The sequence below is a fragment of the Trichomonas vaginalis genome, chromosome VI (assembly GCF_026262505.1).
Source record: "Trichomonas vaginalis G3 chromosome VI, whole genome shotgun sequence".
NCBI classification, from domain to species: domain Eukaryota; phylum Parabasalia; order Trichomonadida; family Trichomonadidae; genus Trichomonas; species Trichomonas vaginalis.
The window spans coordinates 11,395,899-11,417,521 of NC_067208.1; the positions used below are offsets into that span (position 1 = coordinate 11,395,899).

Here is a 21,623-nt window from a genome sequence, read left to right on the forward strand (position 1 = left end):
CAAGAGAATAGAAAGCAGACTTGCAGTCTATATGTTGGACCCAGATATTTCAAATGCTTTAGCTGCCAAATATATTGCAGTTCCACTTATGTTCCCTATACACCAAATATCTGTCAAAGACTTTGCAGGTGAAGTTGGAAACCAAAGTGCTGACCCAGGTGCAAGAACAGATATTGCCTTAACAACTGCAATGAAACATGCAGATACTATGTTTGTACTGTTCAGACGAACTATAAATGACTATTCTTGCTTCTACAACCCTGGTATTAAATACCATATAAACATAGATGGCAAATACTATCCAAGAGAAGAATATTCCACAGTTGAAGATATGAGGTCATACAACTTGACATTAGATGCTATGAACTTTAACAACAACTTCACAACAACCATTAACCCTGAAATGCAAAGTTCTATTATGCCATATGTGAAAGTATGGACCCATACAGGAGCTCAAAAAACTCAATATACAAATGGAGACCGTTCAAACTTTTGGCTTGGCATTCCATTTGCTGACTCAGAAGACTTTATGGGTGGTATTTCAACTGTTGGTACAGTTCAAATACAATATACTGGTGACAGAGACGGTCCAGATGAATTGAAAGCAAAGAAGTTTACAAAACCAATAGCACTTTTCACGGAAGATGCTCTTTTGAAGATTCGTTCGATGAAACCTGCTGGAGCTCCTCAGATTGGCATAACGACAGCTTCCATCGAGCAGATTTTGGCAGCAGGTCAGTAAGTTGTTCTTGAACTGACTTCTCTCCGTCAAATATTGACAGTACGCCAGTTTTGATATAATATTGTATTATAAACTTACCTTTAGAAATATCGGTCAGTTTTGTTGTTATATTTTTGTCTGCTTCAAGAACTTTCACCATCTCGGTTATATCAACTTTCTTTGCTTTATGAAAATATTTTGGTTCAGCAAAGACTGCTATTCTATAACATTTACCATTGTTTGTATAAAGAACTATTCTGTCAATGTATTTGTATTGTTTGTGTGTGTAAACTTTGTTTTGCTTCAATTCGAAGAGATACTCAAATACGTCCATCTTTTTATTCTAAGTAAAATGTCATTTCCGAAAAATAGAAGCGTAAGTGTTTCAAAAGGTTTAATGGCGGTGGCAGATGTGAAGTTAAATTCACCAACTCAAACAAACAGTCAAAGTGTTGTTGTCAATGTCAAAGAAAGAGATGTTGAAGTGGGGAAACCATACGAAGACGAAGATGGTATAACAATAGTTCCTGTAAAAGAACAACCAACATACCCTGAAGTTAGCAGAGACTTAAGTTCTGTTGCAGATATTCGAAACGACTACCAACAACTGAAAGACAAACTTCAAACTCAGGAGAAGATTTGTCAAGCTTTGGGTATAATGTTAAACTTGGTTGAGCACAACCCTGTAAAAGTGAACTCATATGTCATTGCACCTCATGAAGTTTTGAAAGAACTATTGAAACTTTTGACAGAGGCAGACGATATAAACATCAAAGAAATAGAACCCGACGTTAGTTGCTGTGGTGTTTCATATAATGTCATTGACAAGATATACGTTATGAAAGGAGGTGAAACGTTGAACTTAAAATATAGTTTCCCAGACGTCATAAAAATATTTGACGACCACAACATTTCATTAAAATTTAGTTGCTAAGTAAATGTCAAAACTTCTTGAAAGATGTTTGAAGAAAAACAATATAGACTTTATTTCATGTAAAGGACTTTACACACTTTTGAACGATATGAAAGACCCTGTTTTGTTTGTTCGTGTAGACAAAGGAAAGTTCTATGTCTTTACAAAATATTTGAACTTCTTAGACAGAGAACTTCAAGAAACGCCATGTGAAAGTTTAGATGAAGTTCTTCTCCACTTTCAGAAAAACTTTTAAATATATGTAAATGGCAGAAGACATAGTGGTTTATACTATTACGACTAAAAACCCTGAGTCATATAATTCTATAACAACAAACTTACAAAGTCCTCAAGGACGATATTGTAAACTGACCTTAAACACGATGACGACTAAAGCCTGTTTTGCTCTTTTGACACCAGAAGATTTTATTGTTGTGAATGGTAAAAAATACTCCTTTGAAGATACTTACTCAGATATACCACCAACAGGTTTTGTTGACTTATTTAATACTTTAAGGACGGATGTAACATGTGCTGCAACTAGAGCAGGTTTCATTATGTTTGGATGTCCGACTGAGTTTACTATAAACGATATGAGCTATAATACAAAACTTATATCTGGTTTTTACTACCAACAGTTTCCTATAACAGGAAAAGGTGTCATACAAGGTTTGTCTGTTCCATTGACTTTAAGCACACCTATTTTATATATTGTTTCAAACTTAGGTTCAAAGTGCTATTCGAATGTCGACAGAAACTACTATGACCAAAAGATACTTATGCGTATAAACAATACTTTCTCTGCTGGTTTGCCTATTGTTCATTCGAATGCAGAATTTTCAACCTTAGTGAACTCAAACACTTTGGCAAGTATAACGTTGACATTAGTTGACGCAAACTTTGTTCCTGTAAAACTTTTATGTCCTATGTATTTGTCAATGACGGCAGAAAGTTTCGAATTGGAAGATGCAACTGGTGAAAGTATTGTATTACAAGAACAACTTCAACAACAAATAGCTCAAGAACAACAAATGCAACAAATGCAACAACAAAGTCAAGAATAAAAAAAATATTTTTTTTATTTTTATAAAAATGTACAGAATAGATGTTTCAGATTTTTATGACTTCCAAGCATTCAGAAATATGTGTCCATTTAGAGACTATAACAAAGCAGTCGAGAATTTGAAACGTTTAGTCATTTATGTTGACTCTGCCCCAGAATGTTATGTCATGAAAGAATGGGATGTTGTCTTTAACAAACCAAGAGCAACAATAGTTTCAGAACAAGAATGTAGACAGAAACTTAAGAAAATAAAAGTTGTACAGGTTGGCATGAAGATGTTAGATGCTTGGGATATCTTATTGTCAAAACTTGAAGATTTTTCAGTTCGAGGTATAAAGTTCTATACACCTTCTCCAAACTTCTATTCTATCTTCACTGGATATAAATATGAACAAGTAGAATGGAAAGAAAATATTATAGAAGCTTGGTTAGACCATGTCAAAGAAATTATATGCAATGGAAACGAAAGAGTCTATGAGTATATCTTATGTTGGTTTGCAAACATCTTACAACATCCAAGTGCTAAGAATGAAACTGCTCTCATTATAATTGGAAAACAAGGAACTGGTAAGAATACTTTCTTTACAGATATCTTATGCAAACTGTTAGAAGGTTATTCGAATCCGAATATGACAAACTTAGAAAACATCTGTGGCAAGTTTAACTCCTCAATAGAGAATATGAAACTTATAGTTTGCAATGAACTTCAAAGTATAGATACAACAAAAGTTTTGAACTCAGATGCTTTGAAGAGTCTTATAACAGACAAAGTTGGAGTTGTTGAAAGAAAGTATAAAGACCAAAGAGTTTGTGAAAATGTTGCAAACTTCATTATGGTTTCAAACAATACTGTTCCGATGAAGTTAGAAAGTTCTGACAGAAGATATGTAGTTGTCAGAACGTCAGATTCTCATATGCAAGATACAGAATATTTTGACGACTTAGCAGAAACTTTGACATCTGACTTTTACAACCACTTGTTCTCATATTTTATGACATTAGATATTTCAAAGTTCAATCCAAGACAAATTCCACATACCGAAGAGAGACAAACATTGTTAGAAGCAAACAAGAGTGTATATGAACTGTTCATAGATGAAACTGACTTTGAGTGTTTAGATGAAAGGTCATTGTACGATGAATATAAACAATATTGTCAAGAGTATGGTTATATGACAGCGTCTAAACGAACATTCTTGGCAAATGTCAAAAATCTTTTAGATGTTCAGAACGGCGTATATACAAAGAAAAATTTTTCTGAGTAAATTTTAAAAAAAATATTTTTTTATTTTATTTGAAATGTACGCTGAGTTTGTTGGAGAAGACCGTTGGGAAACTTGTTTGTTAGATGAGAAATATGAAATTCACTGTTGTGAGTCATTTGAAGTCAGAAACAAAAAGACAAAAAGAGTTTTAAGCGAATGGGAGCGAAATGACGGATATACTACTATGAAGATGAGTGGAAAACACTATTTTAAACATATTGTCATTGCAACTCATTTTATACCGAACCCTAACAATCTACCTCTTGTAGACCATATAAACCATATAAGAAACGACAATAGACTTGAGAACTTGCGTTGGGTCACATGTTCTGAAAACAATAAGAACATAGGCAAATTTCGAGATATTGTATTCGAATTTGTCGACGAACTAGAAGATGAAGCAATTGAAATTACAGACTATGGTAAGCATACGTTTGAGTTTTACTACTACAGCGAAGAACAAGACTCTTTCTACTTTTATACCGGCGTAAACTATAGGAAATTACAAGTATATTTTACTAAGACGGGCTATGCTCATGTAAACGCTAGAGATACAGATGGAAAAAACGTTCGAATACTTCTTAACAAATTCAAGAAGCTATATGGCATACCATTTTAAAACGTTTTTTTTAAAAAAAATCTTTTTTTATCCGATAGAAAAGATGGCAAAATTCATCTCAGTAAACAAGTATATGTCAGGACTTAAAGAAGAACTAGAACCATTCGCTTATTTGAATGTTTACTTCTACCATTTTGAAAAGTCTTCATTCAGCAAAGTTTGGAACATCGAACCAGTTAAGTTTGCTATTGTGACTAAAAATGGTGCGAAATTTGAAGACTTAGACATAGAAGGTTTGTTAGCAGTCAAAGAAAATTTTGACAGAAAGTTCTCAAAACTCGAAGAAGGCAAAGCATACAAACTTGTTATACCTTATGAACCAAAGAAAGCAGACGACTATGAATATTATGAGTCTAAGATAGTTGAAGTTCAAGGTAAATTAGGTAAAAAGATTTTAGAGTCTAAGCCAGTGTTTGCCCCTAAAGAGGAAGAGAACATTGACATTGACCCAGAAATGTTCTAAAAATAAAATTTTATTTTTACATGTCATATCTCACCTTCTCTGGAACTGGTTCAGGTTCTTTCTTCTCTTCTACTTTCTTTTCTTTCTTTTCTTTCTTTTCTCTCTTCTTCTTCTTTTCTGGTGGAGTTATGTCAAATTTCTCAGAACCATATTTATGTAAAAGTTCTTTGTCCTTTAATAGCTCTTCTATTCTGTTTTCTATTTCATCTTCAAGAACAGCGCATGTGCCTTCTTTGCATTCTAAGAACTTTTGTTGGACTTCATCTTTCCAATCGGCGTCATCTCTGTCAACAAGTCTGTCATTGACAAATTTTAAGACTGCTCTTTGTAATGTTTTATGGTTCTTGTCATATTCCCAGAAACAGAACTTTAGAACAAATTCACCTTTCTTGTTTACACTATGTAAGATTTTATGGTCGACAGATGTTTTGCTGTCGAAAAGTTTGTCTCGAATATAGATAGCGAAATCGCTAGACATTTTCAAAAAGATAAAAATTTTAATTTTTCTAAAAATATGTTAGAAAAAAAGTTTGCTGACATTGACAAGAAATTTGAGAATGTTTTAAACAAGAACAAGAGGAAGTTAGAAAATGCTCAGATAAAGCCTATACATGACAAGTTCTTATTTGCTCAGAATGGTATAACAGGTCTAATTGCACCACCTGGGTCGGGTAAGACTTTCACTTATCTTAAAATGGCTGCACAACAACAAGAACTATGAGAAGAACCCATTTTATGAGTTAGTAGTCATTTGTAGTACTTCTGGTCAATTCGATCAAACCGTCAATTCGTTCAAAGATATTATAAAGAAGTCTAAGTTAGTATGTATAAAGGATACTGAGTTGTTAGATTGGATAAAGAAGTACCAAAGAAGAGTTTTGAAGTATAATGCTATAAATGAGTATATAAATTCGAAGTTTAAAGACCCAAATGAGGAAATGCAGAGAATATTAGAGAAGAAACACTTCAGAAACAAACAGAAAGAGATAGAATACATTTCGAAGAAATTGCAATCTTACGATTGGAAAACGTACCCTCATAGATGTCTTCTTATCTTAGATGACTTTGCTTCTCATCCTTTGTTAAAGAACAGAGAACAAGATATGTGTCGAATTCTTAAGAAGCTCAGACACTTTAACATCTCAGTCGTAATATGTGTACAGACAGCAAAGAGTTTAAGTAAGGATGTTAAAAGAATACTTACTGACATTATACTCTTCCCTGGATTGTCCGAAGACGATTTCATGGAACTTATGAAAGAGTCCATGGCAGGTAAGTTTGACAGACATGAACTATGGGAGAAGTACAAAGTCATACAAGACCCTCATACTTCTTTCAGAATTCATATCTACGCAAACAAAGTTCAAATTGTAAAAAGTCAAGCTTGAAAATCTAAGTGTTTAGTCTTAGTCTGTTGTGGTTCTGCAGCTTTCGGTTCTTCTGGCTTTGGAATGGACTCGGTTGGTGGTACGTCGGATGGAAGAGTTCTTCCTGTTGTCGGGAAGAGTTCTTCCTGTCGGATGCAAGAGTTCTTCCAGTTGTCGGGAAAATATTTTTCTGTCGGATGGAAAAACTTTTTCTGAAGTTCGACCAAAAAGTTCTCAATTTTCGAAAATTTGAATGGTTTACGGACGAACAACTGGAAAATTTTTTCCTGTCTGATGGAAGAGTTCTTCCTGTTGTCGGGAAAAACTTTTTCTGTCGGATGCAAGAGTTCTTCCTGTCGGATGCAAGAGTTCTTCCTGTTGTCGGGAAAATATTTTTCTGTCGGATGCAAGAGTTCTTCCTGTCGGAAGGATTTGACGAGACAATTTACCTTATAGAGCTAACTGAGCCATCTGAAGTCAAGCTTGAAAAATAAAGAGTTCATTTACTCTGCTTGTTTGAAGTTGTCAAAATACTCTGTTATTTTTTCCTTTAACAATGGCAAATCTTCTTTGAAGGTAAGTATTGTACAACCTTTCATATCATAGTGTGTTTGAGGTAACGTATCTTGAACTATTTGTTTCACATCTTCATTTGGGGTCATTGAAATCGGTAAGTTTTCACGATAGAACCAATTTCTGTCAGATTTGTAAATCTTAGCAAGGTCGTAAAAGCTTTTGTTGTTTCTTCTGACTAAATGCAACATAACCATATCTCTGTCTTCTTCATTTTCCATCTCTTCAGTATAAATCATATACTTATAGTTCTTTTCCTTTCCTTTTGGTACCGAACGTGGTATTCTTTTCTGTATGTTTTTGTCTTTTGCTTCAAGCTTGTTCTCTAGCTCTTCGCGTTCTTGTCTGTGAAGTTCGTCAAGAAGTTTACAAACATACCATGAATAGCGAGCTGAAGCCCATTGTGCCACATTATTTACGAGAAGTCTATGAACATAATATCCTCTCAAACCATTTGGCAATTTTTCACGATTTTCATAGAGTTTTGGCGACTGGGGTTTTTTACTTACTCGCTGTTCTTCACTGTTTTCATAGAGTTTTGGCGACTGGGGTTTTTTACCTACTCGCTGTTCTTCACTGTTTTCAGAAAAAAGTATGTCTCGCTGTGCTTCGCTTAAGAGTTCAATGGTGCTTTGGTTCCTAAACCAGTCTTTAGGAAGCTTAGTATCTGGAGCAAAACATGCTGTCAAAATACTTTGCATTTGGTACATGTCATCTTTGACCGAACGAATGAGACGGAGTTGTTTGTTAAACTGAACCCACTCGTATTCTTCATTTATAGCTTCATGGACTATAACTGTTGTTGTGTTCTCTGTTGTTGACATATCTGTCTTTACATACAAAATAAAAAAATAAATAAAAATAAAACTAACTTTATTTTTTCTGACTTTCACAAAAGACCAAAAATAAACGCTTTACATGTATTTTTCAGCAACTTCGTCAAATAATTTTATAGCTTTATCTATCTCATCTACTTCAAACGTTTCTTTACCTTTCATGGGAGCACCATACATTTTCTCAAACTTTTCAAGTAGTTCTGTTTCAGCAGCTCTCATATCGTTAACAAACACAACCTTGACTCTATTGACTGTACTGTCATATCTTTTAGTTATATTATATGTTCTTCCTATCTTATATCTCTTTGTATTGAAGTCCTTCGGTTTCTGAACGATGTAAAGTAAGCCTTCACTGCAACGTTCCGTATCGAATGAACCATAAGTTATGAAGTTATATCCAACAACTGGGTCTAACCATAACAAAACTATTGGTATAAGACTTTTGTCTATAAGATATGCTGTAGTTCCATAGAATCTTACCGATATCATAAGCTCAGGATTTCTTGTCAAAATTTTCTGAGTTGAAGCAATTTTAACCCAGTCGTGGGATGTTTTCTTTCCTTCAGATAGTGTTAAAATGTCTGACAAAGAATATTTTTTGTATTTCTTTGAGTATCTTACGTTTAAATCACCTATTCTAACTATTTTGGTCTCATTGTCTATCTTTTTAACTGTTTCAAACTCAACCTTTAACATTTCTGTTCTTACATACAAAATAAAAAAAATAAATAAAATAAAACTAACTTTATTTTTTCTATCTTAAGGAAATTCACGATTTTCATGAGTTTTAGGCGACCAGGGTTTCTTACCTACTCGCTGTTCTTCATGATTTTCATAGAGTTTTGGCGAGTAAGATTTTCTATCTTGTATAAAAGATATGATTTCAGGGATTTTTTTGACGAAGTGCAAAAGTTCTCTTCGTAAAAAAATAACAGTTATATAATGAAATTTGGTCATTTTTTCAGTAAAAATAAAGTTTATGTTAGAATGTTAGATCTAACACGTTTTCTAACCTCTTTTCTAACATGGTCTAAAACACACAAAACTCATGAAATTTCATACGGAATTCAGCAAAAATAAAGTTTATGTTAGAATGTTAGATCTAACACGTTTTCTAACCTCTTTTCTAACATGGTCTAAAACACACAAAACTCATGAAATTTCATACGGAATTCAGCAAAAATAATGTTTAGGGTAGAAGGTTAGATCTAACCTGTTTTCTAACCTCTTTTCTACCCCAGTTATTTTATAAGCGTTTTACATGGTAAACGTTATGAATTCGTGAGACTCTAAACAGTTTTGTAGCTTCTATTTCTTCGCTGAGGATATCGAATGTTTTAACTATGCCGAAAGTTTCTTTATATTTCTTCTTGACGTCAGACAGAAGGAAATCTTCTGCTGTTGGATAGTTTTTGTTCAGAAATTCTAACATGTCCATTTTATCTTCTGCTGGCTTTTCTGCTTCTTTCTTTAAATCTGCATAGTCGTTTCTCATTCTTTCTATCTCTTTGACGGAGTAGTTATATTTCCTCATTGCTGCCTTACATTTTGAACATTGCGGGTTCATTTTAGCATTGTACATTGAAATTTGTCCTGCAAGTACAACTAAAGCGTCAATGGTTTTCTTTAACTCAAACATAGCGGGTCTTATTTGTTCGTTCCATACCTTACCTCTTCTATCTTTATCTCTTATCTGCCATACACATTCAGCAACTAACGAAACAAAGTTGTCGTAGGTCTTAAATTCTTCAGATTTATATATGTCAGAGATGTTCTTATATACCATGTCGCAATCTTTGTCCATAACCTTATGGTTGCAATGAAATCCTAGAAACTCATAGTTTACCTTTCGTATGAACTTCTTTATTTCTACTGAGTCGGTTGTTTTTACTTCTATTTCATCGAATTCAGGAATAGTAAGCTTTTGTTGTTGGATTTCAGGAAGTTTGGGTAGATGGTCGATGAGGTCCTGCATTTCATAAAGATACTGTCCATTTGTTTCATCCTGTGCGGTGCAATCTAAATTACTTGTTAACAGTTCTTGCTTTATCTTCTGGATTTCTGTTTCGAAAGTATATGAAGAAGGAATGAAGCTTTTCATCTCTACCAACATTGAAGTTGGGTTCATGACTAACGAGTTTGGTGCTGTTGTTGCTAACATGTTCTTACAATAAAAATAAAAAATATTTTTTTAAAAAAACTAACTTTATTTTTTATGTTTTTTGTGAAAGTGTCAAAACTCATGAAATTCATGAGTTTTCTACGATGTTAGAAAAAATGTTAGAAAACGTGTTAGATCTAACATTCTAACATAAAATATATTTTTTGGTCGTTTACACTCATTACGAAGAAGAAGTCTTAACAAAACATTTACGATGAAGAAGTTTCGACAAAACATTTACGATGAAATTCATGAAAATTCATGAAAATTCAAGAGGTTAGAAAAGAGGTTAGAAAAGAGGTTAGATCTAACCTTCTACCCTAAATTATATTTTTGCCGAATTCTGTATAAAACTCATGAGTTTTCTACGATGTTAGAAAAAATGTTAGAAAACGTGTTAGATCTAACATTCTAACATAAACATTATTTTTGCCGAAAAAAATGGTTCATTTACTCACAATATTTTTGTACAAAACGACCCCAAACTTTTAACTTCTTTTCTGCAGCTTCTAATGCTATCTTAGCGAGTTCATATTCTCTAAATTCTCTCTTTAAATCTTCTTGTTCCCATTGGTCTAGTTCGTATGGCGAGTCTCTATAACCAGAACATATCTCACGTTCATGTTCTATTTGTTTTTCATGCATTTTTCTAACTTCTTCTTCGAACAAAGGTTTAGCATTCTCTACTGTATCTTCAAGTTCTTCTTCATCTAATTTCTCATGAACTTTCTTGTCTATGGAGTCCAGAATTTTTCCAACTGCTATACAATATTTTGGAGAAGCCCACATTGCTATATAGTTTACAAGTCTTGGGTCTACATACGTTCCTCTAACCTGTTTGATTTCATCAGGAATTCCTGCATGAACTGTGTATAAAAAGCAACCCGCGGAATTCCGCGGGTTGGTATATTCTTCACAAAATGCCTCAAAATACTCTTCCCAGGACTTATTTTCCAACAACCTTCTAAAGTCTTTCCTAAACTGCTGACACATCTTTGTTGCATTTATATAACCATCCTTGTCTCTACGTAAGACTTCAATACCGTTGTAAGTGCCTTTTGTGAATGTTTCGCCATTAGATTTGTTCGTGAACGTTTTTGCTTCGACTGTCATACTGTTCTTACAATAAAAATAAAAAAAATATTTTTTGGTGGGACGTCGGACATTCGTCTGTGGCTTAACCGTCGGACCACAACGATAAAAATCTCTGCTCCTAGCAGTACTGCTACTGTCAGTAGCAGTACTTTTACTGACAGTAGCAGTACTTTTTCTGACAGTAGCAGTACTTTTTCTGACAGTAGCAGTACTTTTACTGACAGTAGCAGTACTTTATCGTCGAAAACCCTCTCAAATTTTCCTTTTTACTGCTCCTAGCAGTACTTTTACTGCTCCTAGCAGTACTGCTACTGACAGTAGCAGTACTTTTTCTGACAGTAGCAGTACTTTTACTGACAGTAGCAGTACTTTTTCTGACAGTAGCAGTACTTTTACTGACAGTAGCAATGGTCGAGGTCGAACCTACCGACGAGGCAATTTACCTAATTGAAATTAACGAGCTTGTTAAAGACTTCCTCAGGCAGAATGTAAAAGGCAAGCTTGTTAACTGTTGGATAACGGGAAGGGCTGCCTTGAATCTCGAGACTTCGACTGGAATTCCAATTCAAATACCAGACGGGACAGCCTACGACGACATAAAGCAAGCAAAGAAAGAAGCTCTTCTCAAGTTCTTTGCCAAGCGTCCTTGGATACTACTTCCAAACAGAGAGAACCCTTTCCCAAGAATTCCCACATTTAAATTCAAATTCGAATAAAAATTTTTTATTTCATGCAATGTTTAACTATTTCACCATCTTCTTTAACACCCCAGTACTTCCTTTTCGATATTACATGAACTTCGGTGAAAATTTTGTCCAATTTGAATTGACCCATCTTTTCACCGACCATGCCCATTTCAATGAGTTTGTTGTACCTTCTTCGTTCGTCATGAGTGCGTCAATGTTCTCATAGTAAACCTTCACTTTGGATTTGACTTCGGAGAAGAATTTGTTGTAGTTGTCAAGGACTGCCTTTGCGAACTGAGGGTAAGACCAATGTTCGACAATAGGTTTTAATGTGGTTACTAAGCCACTTTGACCTTGAGTGAATTCGTACTTCAAAACAAAAGGAGAAAACCTTTCAACAAAGTTGTCGACCTTCTCATAATGTTTACTCTTCATCTCTTGAGGTTTCTTAATGGAATATCCCCATGTCGAATTCATAAGCAATTTGAGTGTCATTGCAAGTTTGGGGTTTGAAGCTTTCCTAATATCATACAGTTGTTGTATGACTTTTCCAACTGTATAGTTCCTTCCTGGGAACTCACCATCTTCGTTTGGAATTCCAGTTGGAATATATTGGACAAACCTCATGTATGCAGCGTTAAGGTCGACATAGTATATCTTTTCGTTTGAGTCGAACTTGTCGCAACCAATTGGTCCAGTTTGTGGAAATTCAAGTGAGTCTCTTATCTTCTGAGAAACTTCTCCTGTTATCTCATAAACATCGTCGAAGCAACCTGTTTCATATAAAACCTTCTGACCTAACTCAGATGCTCTCCAATACAATTTGACGTCAATTGGATGTCTCAATGGAAGTTTGTTTATAGCATCTTGAAGTTCTTGCAACCTCATTGGAAGTTCTTCTGGTTCAGGTTGGTATCCGAACAATCCAACTCCTTTTGGAATTGTGTACTTCTTTTGTACTAGAACTTTGTCTGGAACAACTTTTGGTCTTGCTAACAGTGAAAAGTTTGTTTCGTCTTTTGGTACAAAAGTTTCTGTCAGCTTGTCATCTGGAATTGGTTCCAACAAACCTTTCTCGAAAAGAATGTTTACAGCTCTGACAATGTTGCACTTGCCTTTTCCGAACAATGGGTTTGTAAGACTTTCGTTCAACATGAAGTGGTTGTGGACAATTACAATCTTCAACCATGGTAAATTGAACTCAACAACATAGTCGTCATGTGAAGAACCTTTAGCTGTAGGTATGTTGACTCGGATATTGACATTTGCCAACGGTGCAATTTTTGCCAATTGACCTCTGAGAATGTACCTTGTCTTCACACATGACTCAAGATACTTCATCTTCTCTTCTGTAACAAGACCAGAGTTCCTGAGACATGTAAGAATGCAAGGTTCGTTGACAATTGTTTCAATTGAATTGTAAATTCCATACCTTGTCAAGTCAATGTCAGACTTATTTATGAAGGGGAAGTATCCAGCATGTTGTCTGACTGCTTGAGGGTTAGGTTGGTACCATTCGAACTTGACACTTGCAATTCCTTCAATTGCATTCAAAATGTCTGAGTCGGAGTCAACCATTTGTTCTCTCTTTGTAGTCTTGAAAGCGTCAAGAAGTTTTGCAGCTGTTTGTTCATTGCCATTTGCATAGTAAATGTGACCATCCAAATCCGTTATGGTCAATCTGAGATTGTGTCCTTTCATATTTCCGTCTTGAATTGCAGCAAGTACACCCATGAAGCCTTCTTTGTTCTTTCCTTCGTCAAAGTTTACTGTAAAGGTTCGACCAGATGTAATTTGACTTCTAACTTCACGATACTTTTCATATGCATATCTTGTTCTTTCCATGGGAGCATGACCATCCTCTGCACTACCTTTTTTCCTTCTCAAAGGATGCAATTGTTCGTCATGTTTCCAGTAGAATCTGGCAAAGCCGTCGTGTCCTTCAACTTGAGGTTCACTAACATCGAAAGGCATGTCATAAGACGTTCTTCTTCTAACCTCTCTAGTCTGTTTGGATAATTGGCACGTGCTGTTTCCAAATCCATTTCGTAGGTCAGACCAGCCAGTTTGTCATAGACTTTTATGGGTCTTCCCTTCCTATATTTAAACTTTTTCGAAACTTTCCAACCATATCTTTGCAACTCTGCTTTTATTCTAGCAGACTTTCTATCCATTCTATATGGGGGCATTTTTATAAAAATAAAAAAAATATTTTTTTCTTTACTTTACATAACCGCCTGCTACCAGAAGCCTTTGACGCCAACCCATACCAGCTAATGAAGGTTGAGTTGGTTTAGTTTCCAAACTAAACTTTGGTTTTGGTTTATCTTCAGTTTTTGGTTTTTCTTCTTCTATCGGCTTTTCGTCACTTTTCGGTTCCTCTGACTTTACCTCACTTGCAGGTATGGTTGTGTCGTTAACATCTTCATAAATATCATATGCCATTTGTTTTGTTTTCCTTTCAACTTTTTGTGTTTGTTGTAAAGTTTAGAATATTTCGACTCTAAGTCAATGAGATGTTCTATAATGAACTGTTGGTCAGTGAAGTATACTTTCCCATCTGTTGTCTCGAAAGCTCCTTCAGACTTCAATATTTTATTTGTGAGAGTCTGTTTCTTTTTTGAGATACTAGCCGTTCCATTTCTATGAAAAGTGACTTTATAGTTAGGGTTTGTATTTCCAGACCTGGCACTTTCTATTATTGAATTTTTCTCTTCATCTGTAAGTTCTTTGACAGGTTTTGACAATGGTTCTGAACTTTTTGTTTGTGGTGTCAAATCTACCGTTTCAACTTCTTCGGTCATTTCATCTCAGTAAAAAATTTTAGTTTGGTTTGTTTTCAACTGGTTGTTGTTGTTTTTTAAGTCGGTCTAAAACTTCCTGAGGTATAGGAAGAACTTGACAAACACGTTGTGTAACTGCTGGAAGTCGACAAATCCATCTTGAACCCATTTGTCTCAATGCTGTATTGTTCATTTCATCTCAGTAAAAAACTTTACATTCCCCAAGTTTGAGGTGGTTGCGGTTGGTTATTGTTTACCCACTGTTGTGCATGGTTATATCCTCTGTTAAAGAATCTTTCACCTTGGTCCATATAGTGTCCTGCTTGGTTATAGTAGTCATTTGCTTTGTTATAATAGTTTCCTGCTTGTCTTCCTACATTGTCCATCCATCCTTGAACTTTTCCTCTTGTTTCAGGATTTGGAATAAGATTTGCTGCATCTCGTGCTACATCCCAACCTTTCTGTACAGTTTGTATAATAGGTTGTGCTTTCTCTTTAAGTATACCTAATGTACTCAAAATCTTCCTTCCAACTCCAAATACACCTCTGGCTATTGTTCCCACTGCGGGCAAAAATCTGGATGCAACTCCTGCTAATGCGCCAAATAAACCCATTTCTTATAGGGTAAAAAATGACGAATCCAAACAAGGACCCCTATGTTTCTAAAGCGACAAAGAAAGCACTCATGATAAAAATCTTTAGTTCAACACCAAATGCTTGGTTTATGGATATCTTGGAAAACATTCCGAGGTATAGAGAAGATGGACCTCCATACTGGCTAATATTTGTCGGTCAAAACACAAGATACTGTGAAGCCATACCATTATGGTCCAAAAATATTTTAGATGTGAAAACTGCTTTGACAATATTCGTTGACAAATACCATCCAACAAAACTGACATCTGACTGTGAAAGTTCTTTCAAATCAGACGATATTAAAAACTATCTGCGTTCAAAAAATGTAAACCAATATTTCATTGTCGACCAAAACCATTCTGCTCTTGGTGTCATTGACAGTTGTATAAAAATCTTAAGAGACTTAAACCAACCACAAGGTGGTGAGGTAGATGAAATGTCATATGACGACAAATATAGACACTTCTCCATGGCAAAGATGAGACAAGTTTTAAATATTTACAATAGCCGTAAACAAAAAGGTTTGGGAAACCACTCCCCCGAAGAAATGAAAACAACCCTGACTTAGAGAAAGACTATATATTTAATAATTTAGTCAAAAGAGACAAACAAGAAAGAATGCCGGGCTTCAAACTTAAGAAAGGCGACAAAGTAAAAATAGAAATACCTAAACGCGACCCATATGAAAATACTATTGACTATGACACCAATGGGAACCCGACAGGTACTCACATTCGTGTTCGTAAAAATAGAAGAAAGTATACAAGAGAATATTATGAAGTTTTAGGCAAACATGGCAAAATGTACACACTGCAAGCAGAAGATAAAACTACTATTGTCAGACCTCGTTTCAAACTTGTCAAAGTTCAAGGTGGTATACTTTCAAAGACAGTTCTAACAAATATAAGACAACTCCTGACGAATATGCTAAAGAAGTTGAAAATGACGACTAAGCATTTCTATACCATGCGTAAACTGTCATGTAAGGTGGCATGTAGTCTTTACTTTGTCCCGTTGTTTGCGTATATCCTGAAACGCGATGTGTATGGTTTCCTTCTCCCTGAGTGTCATCCCAGTAACAATTTATAGCAAACTTAACGTCGTCTTTAACATCATATCCTTGACCTTTTGTCATTCCTGACCAATCCCAATATCTATGCTTATGCCAACCTGCTTGAGATGTACTTAAATCTATGTAGTGACTGTGTGCAGGTAAATTTTCACCTGAAATCGTTTTACTTCCACCTGTTTCCTTTGAAGAGTTTGCACAATACAAAAACCTGTCGACTATTTGAGTCCAAGTTCCAAAACCAAGTACTACTTCTGGTCTGGTAGAGTTCATTGACGTATAAATAGAACCTATAGGATATACTGTTTGAAGTATTTCTGTCTTTAATGTTTGAAGCTCTGTTTTGTCTGCTTTTTTATATAACTTTTCTTCAAGTTCATTTACGTCAGAGATGCTATGTCTATGATATTTTGGGTATGTTCCTTCTGTCCATGCGAAAATACGTTCTTTTGTTGCATCTACATATCCTTTTATCCATGTCGAGTCTGCTTTTGTATTCCTTAACTCTCTGTAACACCTTTCTCAAGCTCTTTCAACTGTTGTCCATCTTCCATTAACTCTGGTATGACTTGAAACCGTTTGTGCCAACATATCTACAGGTTCTTTGTCGGCTTTAGGTCTAAACATCCTGAAACCCATCCTGTATCGGCTTTCGTTTTTAAAATCTTTGTTGTCCGTTCATGTACCAGTCAACCCTTTCTTTAATTTCATTGTCTTTTTCATCCACATATTCCTTATATGCCTTCTTCACTAACGCACTAGCCACACATGCTAACTCATCGTCAACATATGTTTTATCTGCTTTCTTTTCAACATCCTCTTTCGTTGCATAGCTTTGTTAGCTCTTTCTTCTTCTTTTGCTATTGCATCGTCTACATACTCTTTGTCAGCTTTGTTGTCAACATCTGCTTTCAAAAGAAGTTCATCTATAGGTTTCTCGTTTTAAAGTTCGTTTTGTTGGATTTATACAAACAGTATGGTTCTTATTGTCTTGAAACAGAACTCATCTGTCATTGGGTTTAATGTCAGTTTTAGGTTTCTTCTTTCAATGACTCAGATATCTTAGAATAGTTTTGAAAAGTTTGTTGTGTTCTTATTTAGAGCTTGCATAATGAGTTGTCGGTTTGTGTTGTATTTCTCTCATAGACGCTGTTTCATTTGACATTTTTATTCTAGATAAAATATGCTTCAATAGAAAAAGAAAATTCAAGAGTTGCTACAACTAAACCATTAGATGAACTTTTTACTAATGTCGGTCAAAAGTTTGAGACAGAGACCGTAAAGCATGAAGGCTATCGTTTTGACTACCCATTAAGATGGTTAGAGACCCATCTGTCACAAAAGCTATTGGCTTTCGTAGAATGAAGTTGTGTCTGTAGAAGATAAAAGTTTTCCATTTATTGTAAGGTTTCATATAGATTATATATCTGAAGGGAAACGAAAAATGTGGGAAGAAATTGAGCTAATACAAGTTGACCTTTCATCTTCTCTACAGACTGCGTTAAAAAATATAGAAGATAAAATAAATTCATGTTATGCAAAATATGCTGATGAATATGCAAATACGAGAGCACACTTTATGTGAGAATTGTATATGACAAACAAAATTCACAAGTGTCATTTCAAATCTACGAAGACAATCCAAAGAAGACGAACAAATATATACAGAATTCACTGCAATGTCATGGTATTATTTGCAAAGAATGTTAAATCAGAAAGTCGAACTTCCTTTAGCAAATATTTACAGTCGATATGCAAGAGATGAACATATTTATTTAAAGATGTTTTCGACCCAGCTGCTATTATTGTTCATGCTTCATTTCTGGCGCCCAAAACTCTTTTTTATGCTTGGCAAATGACTTTTACGAAAAACCTACAAAGTTATACGAACCACCAAGTGGAAGTATTTTCAGACTTTCAAGTATGGTTTACAACAGATGGAAGAAAGAGAATAATTCCATTATACCATGCGTTTTACTTAGAACTTAGTTTCATAATACAACTACTATCGAACGGTAAAAATATAACTTTTTAATATGGTTGAGGTGTTGGATTTGGTTGCCAACTAGACTGTGGTGCAGGTTCAGGCTGTTGTATAACAGGAGCTTGTCTTCTGGTTCAGGGTCTTTAGGTATAATACCAACGAACTGACCTACTCTTTTACGAAATATTTTTGATCCGTTCCAAATTCCTCTTCCTACGGTTTTTATTCCATTCCATATACCTCTTCCAACTTTCGAAAGAAGTTTCCTATCTTTACTGAAGAAACCCATTTTACTATATGTAAAAATCTAATGTCCGCCTAGTCTCTTACGTTTCCTGTTGAGTTCCATAGCATTCTTTAACTGGAGCTCATACATTCTGTTTCTCCTCTGGTAGAAAACATATTCTGGGTCAACTCCTGTGTTCGCGTCATCTGCATAAAGTTGTTTATATCCCACTTCAGGGTTTGTTTAAAACTCTTTCCATCTCATATTTGCATACCATGGTGGCAAACCTAACGCAGCGTCATTTGACATGGCAGTTTGCATTTGTACATCTGTTGGCACTTGACCATAGTTTGCCATTGCAGTTTGTATTCTAACTTCATTTTGGAATATTCTCTGGGTTTGGTGTCCAGGTTGCTGTGCATTCGCTAAGTTCTGTGCGTCTTTAATATTAGATAAAAATATCTCTTACGAGTACATATACTGGACATTTGCAGGCATTGGTTCATCTTCATATTCTCTGTACCTTTCTGCCACGTCAAAGAAATAAATGACCAATGGAAAAAACCTAAAACAAGTAGTCCTATTTCAAACCACATTTACTTACTAATAAAATTTCTTTATTGTGACACTTTCTCCAGTTTATAGGACCTCTCTTCATATTCTATCTTGTCATAATATATAAACTCATAGTCATGTATGTCCTCTAACCATTTCATAACGGTTTCCAAACCACTTTTATCGGATGTAAAGTAAAAGCATGGATGGTTATGTAAAACGTCTAAAGTTTCTAAAGAGTCTCTCAAAGTCCAGTCTACTTGGTATTGAAAATCCCATGTGTTAAAGAACGGCGGGTCCACTATAAAGAAAACATTTTCCTTGTTTTATATTTTTCATACAACTCTGTCCAATGACATCTACAAACTCTATACCTCAATATATTTTCTATGTCCTCTTTGAAAACATTTGTATAGTTAAGATATAAAACTTTTGACATAAGTGTTTCAATGTCATGAACTCTTATAGCACCACTATATAATAGTCTAGCAGATATACTATCCCAGTCTATATATTCTGCTTTTTTCAAAACCTCTCTCACAATATTTTTCTTATCTAATGGTATACGTTCCATCTTACCTATAGGTATCTTTTCTTTTAACTCTTTCAATATATTGTTTGTATCTGGTATATGTTTGAGACGGTCCATATAGTTGTCGAAGTCATTGCATATAATCTTTGAGTCTGGAAATATTATATGGCACAAATGGGATATATAGAAACTTCCACCGAACAAATCTACAAATGTTAGACCATTCGGTAGTTTCTTAAGTTCTCTCAATATAATATCTTTACATCTACTCTTATTTCCAAAGAACGGTAACGGTGGTTTTGTAAAATTCATTTATATATAATAATAAAAATGTTTTTCCCTGAAAAGTGACAGAAAAGTGACAAAACATGAAAACATATATAATTTGTGAAAAGCGACACATTATATAATGTTTTCGACCCAGAAGAAGGCTTCTTCCCAGAAGCAATGGAGGAAGAAGAAGAGTCCTCCGAATTCACACCAGAAGACTAACAATTTTCCGAATAAAAACTTCATTTATACTAAACATCTTCGGGGCTAGAAGGGGCGCAGCCCCTGGAAGCCCCACTACCTTTTTTTTTTTTTTTTTTTTTTCATACAATTTGTCTGGAATGAGATATTCAAAGCAACTCTTTAATTTGATGTGCAATCTAATTTATGGAAATTTAATAATTTCATCTGAAATTTCAACCAAAAAATACATATTTTCATCAATAATTCTGATATATTTTTAAGTGTGATTCTAAGTTTGATTGTTTATTAGTTTTTTTTTTTTTTGAGGAGTGGGTAATTTTTTCCAAGATAATTTATTTTGGGCAAAATATTGGGACTTTAAAAGCCAAGGGTAGGATGGTAATTAATTTAATCATATTTCGAAAATGACTATATTCTTATCAAACATTATATTTTTTTATTTCATTTTTCGTTCAAAATTATTTTTTGACATTTAAATTACGAAATTTTGGAATTTTAATACTAAGATCTATTTTGAATTTCTACAAGCCATCTTTTTATATCTTAAAAATCTTTTAATTGCGCTTACAAAATCATTCAGAATAAAATGTGTGTATAAGCCATCAAAAATTCTCAGAACTCTACACTACAAATCGAATATAATTCATTGCCGAATGGAATCAGGCCTTATAACTTCAATATTTCGAACTGATTAACAAGGCGTTTAGACCGATTTCAGAATGATTTTCTAAATTAACAACACCAAGTAAGCCATTTCAAAGTTTTATTTCCGATTTTTATTTCTCCAAATTTTTTCATTGCTTCTTCTTTAATCTTCCTTACGTTTAATCAATGAATTTCGACCATGAAGAAGAAAATATACATAGTAAAATTTCATCCATAGTCGAAATGATACAAAAAACAAATGATTTGAAGGGAGATGAAAAACTTGAACAAATTAATCAGATATTGAGCGAAGTCGAAAAAGTATATACTGCCATCGCTGAACTAAAAACAAGTATTTCTCTATTTTCACCTACTGATGTCGAAGAATCAGAGCATAAAATCAAAATGTTAGAGTTCGAAACAAATGATTTAGAAATCAGAGCAAAATTTCTTAAACAGAAGCATTTAGTTTTAGCAAGTTCATCTTCAGCTCCAAATTTACACGATCTTGATTTCTCTGAAATGATCTCTCTCGAAAACTTAAAAAGATCTTCTGATGTTGGCATTAGTACACTTTCGTCATTACGTGAAGCACACAGTATTCTTGAAAAGTCAAGTGAAAATGTCAACTTTCTTCAAACAACAATTACTGAAACAGAAATGCAAGTTACACTGCTCGACAAAATCAACAGCGTTACAAAAATTATATTAAGATTGATTATAGTTATAGAAATAATCTTTATATTATATTATTTGTTATTTAAATAAAATACTACCATGTTACTTACTTCCTCAACAACGTTATTTTAGATATATTAATAAACTGTGTGAATTTGCCTATATTTGCCATCTCCATAAGCATAATCTTGTTTTCCTTAAGAATTAGAATGATATTTAGTTCTTTTGTCTCATATTATAGCAAACATTGAAGCCATATTATAGATATGAACAAATTTT

The 21,623-nt window shown here is 34.3% G+C and overlaps 13 protein-coding genes and 2 pseudogenes across 15 annotated transcripts, besides 1 other annotated feature; 6 read left to right on the plus strand and 9 right to left on the minus strand.

Annotated features, from left to right (window-relative positions):
• Window positions 1-20,141: part of a mobile genetic element that runs on past the window's edge.
• TVAGG3_0846310 (protein of unknown function, DUF4106 family) lies at window positions 32-742 on the plus strand (the record flags this gene model as incomplete). Its single annotated transcript, XM_051249062.1, has 1 exon — window positions 32-742. The coding sequence occupies one exon, from the start codon at window positions 32-34 to the stop codon at window positions 740-742; it is 711 nt and encodes a 236-aa protein (XP_051084537.1).
• Window positions 1,119-1,655, plus strand: TVAGG3_0846320 (protein of unknown function, DUF4106 family; the record flags this gene model as incomplete). Its single annotated transcript, XM_051249063.1, has 1 exon — window positions 1,119-1,655. The coding sequence occupies one exon, from the start codon at window positions 1,119-1,121 to the stop codon at window positions 1,653-1,655; it is 537 nt and encodes a 178-aa protein (XP_051084538.1).
• Window positions 1,901-2,698, plus strand: TVAGG3_0846330 (uncharacterized protein; the record flags this gene model as incomplete). The annotated part of the gene is made up of 1 exon (XM_051249064.1): window positions 1,901-2,698. The coding sequence occupies one exon, from the start codon at window positions 1,901-1,903 to the stop codon at window positions 2,696-2,698; it is 798 nt and encodes a 265-aa protein (XP_051084539.1).
• On the plus strand, window positions 4,153-4,581 carry TVAGG3_0846340 (His-Me finger endonucleases family; the record flags this gene model as incomplete). The annotated part of the gene is made up of 1 exon (XM_051249065.1): window positions 4,153-4,581. The coding sequence occupies one exon, from the start codon at window positions 4,153-4,155 to the stop codon at window positions 4,579-4,581; it is 429 nt and encodes a 142-aa protein (XP_051084540.1).
• TVAGG3_0846350 (protein of unknown function, DUF4108 family) lies at window positions 4,655-5,044 on the plus strand (the record flags this gene model as incomplete). The annotated part of the gene is made up of 1 exon (XM_051249066.1): window positions 4,655-5,044. The coding sequence occupies one exon, from the start codon at window positions 4,655-4,657 to the stop codon at window positions 5,042-5,044; it is 390 nt and encodes a 129-aa protein (XP_051084541.1).
• Window positions 5,061-5,345, minus strand: TVAGG3_0846360 (uncharacterized protein; the record flags this gene model as incomplete). The annotated part of the gene is made up of 1 exon (XM_051249067.1): window positions 5,061-5,345. A coding segment is annotated over one exon (285 nt), but the record flags the coding sequence as incomplete, so codon positions are not given.
• Window positions 6,915-7,373, minus strand: TVAGG3_0846370 (uncharacterized protein; the record flags this gene model as incomplete). Its single annotated transcript, XM_001281520.2, has 1 exon — window positions 6,915-7,373. A coding segment is annotated over one exon (459 nt), but the record flags the coding sequence as incomplete, so codon positions are not given.
• Window positions 9,116-9,981, minus strand: TVAGG3_0846380 (organellar and viral DNA polymerase type B; the record flags this gene model as incomplete). Its single annotated transcript, XM_051249068.1, has 1 exon — window positions 9,116-9,981. A coding segment is annotated over one exon (866 nt), but the record flags the coding sequence as incomplete, so codon positions are not given.
• Window positions 10,432-11,094, minus strand: TVAGG3_0846390 (uncharacterized protein; the record flags this gene model as incomplete). The annotated part of the gene is made up of 1 exon (XM_051249069.1): window positions 10,432-11,094. One exon carries the CDS (start codon window positions 11,092-11,094, stop codon window positions 10,432-10,434), a length of 663 nt encoding a protein of 220 aa, XP_051084544.1.
• On the minus strand, window positions 11,800-12,257 carry TVAGG3_0846400 (annotated as a pseudogene). Its single transcript has one exon. A coding segment is annotated over exon 1 (458 nt).
• Window positions 12,439-13,103, minus strand: TVAGG3_0846410 (uncharacterized protein; the record flags this gene model as incomplete). Its single annotated transcript, XM_051249070.1, has 1 exon — window positions 12,439-13,103. A coding segment is annotated over one exon (665 nt), but the record flags the coding sequence as incomplete, so codon positions are not given.
• TVAGG3_0846420 lies at window positions 13,983-14,566 on the minus strand (annotated as a pseudogene). Its single transcript has one exon. A coding segment is annotated over exon 1 (584 nt).
• On the minus strand, window positions 14,586-14,738 carry TVAGG3_0846430 (uncharacterized protein; the record flags this gene model as incomplete). The annotated part of the gene is made up of 1 exon (XM_051249071.1): window positions 14,586-14,738. One exon carries the CDS (start codon window positions 14,736-14,738, stop codon window positions 14,586-14,588), a length of 153 nt encoding a protein of 50 aa, XP_051084546.1.
• TVAGG3_0846440 (uncharacterized protein) lies at window positions 14,758-15,159 on the minus strand (the record flags this gene model as incomplete). The annotated part of the gene is made up of 1 exon (XM_051249072.1): window positions 14,758-15,159. One exon carries the CDS (start codon window positions 15,157-15,159, stop codon window positions 14,758-14,760), a length of 402 nt encoding a protein of 133 aa, XP_051084547.1.
• Window positions 20,142-20,819: 678 nt separating the features above from the next.
• On the plus strand, window positions 20,820-21,504 carry TVAGG3_0846450 (uncharacterized protein; the record flags this gene model as incomplete). The annotated part of the gene is made up of 1 exon (XM_001307351.1): window positions 20,853-21,434. One exon carries the CDS (start codon window positions 20,853-20,855, stop codon window positions 21,432-21,434), a length of 582 nt encoding a protein of 193 aa, XP_001307352.1.
• Between the last annotated feature and the right edge of the window lie 119 nt (window positions 21,505-21,623).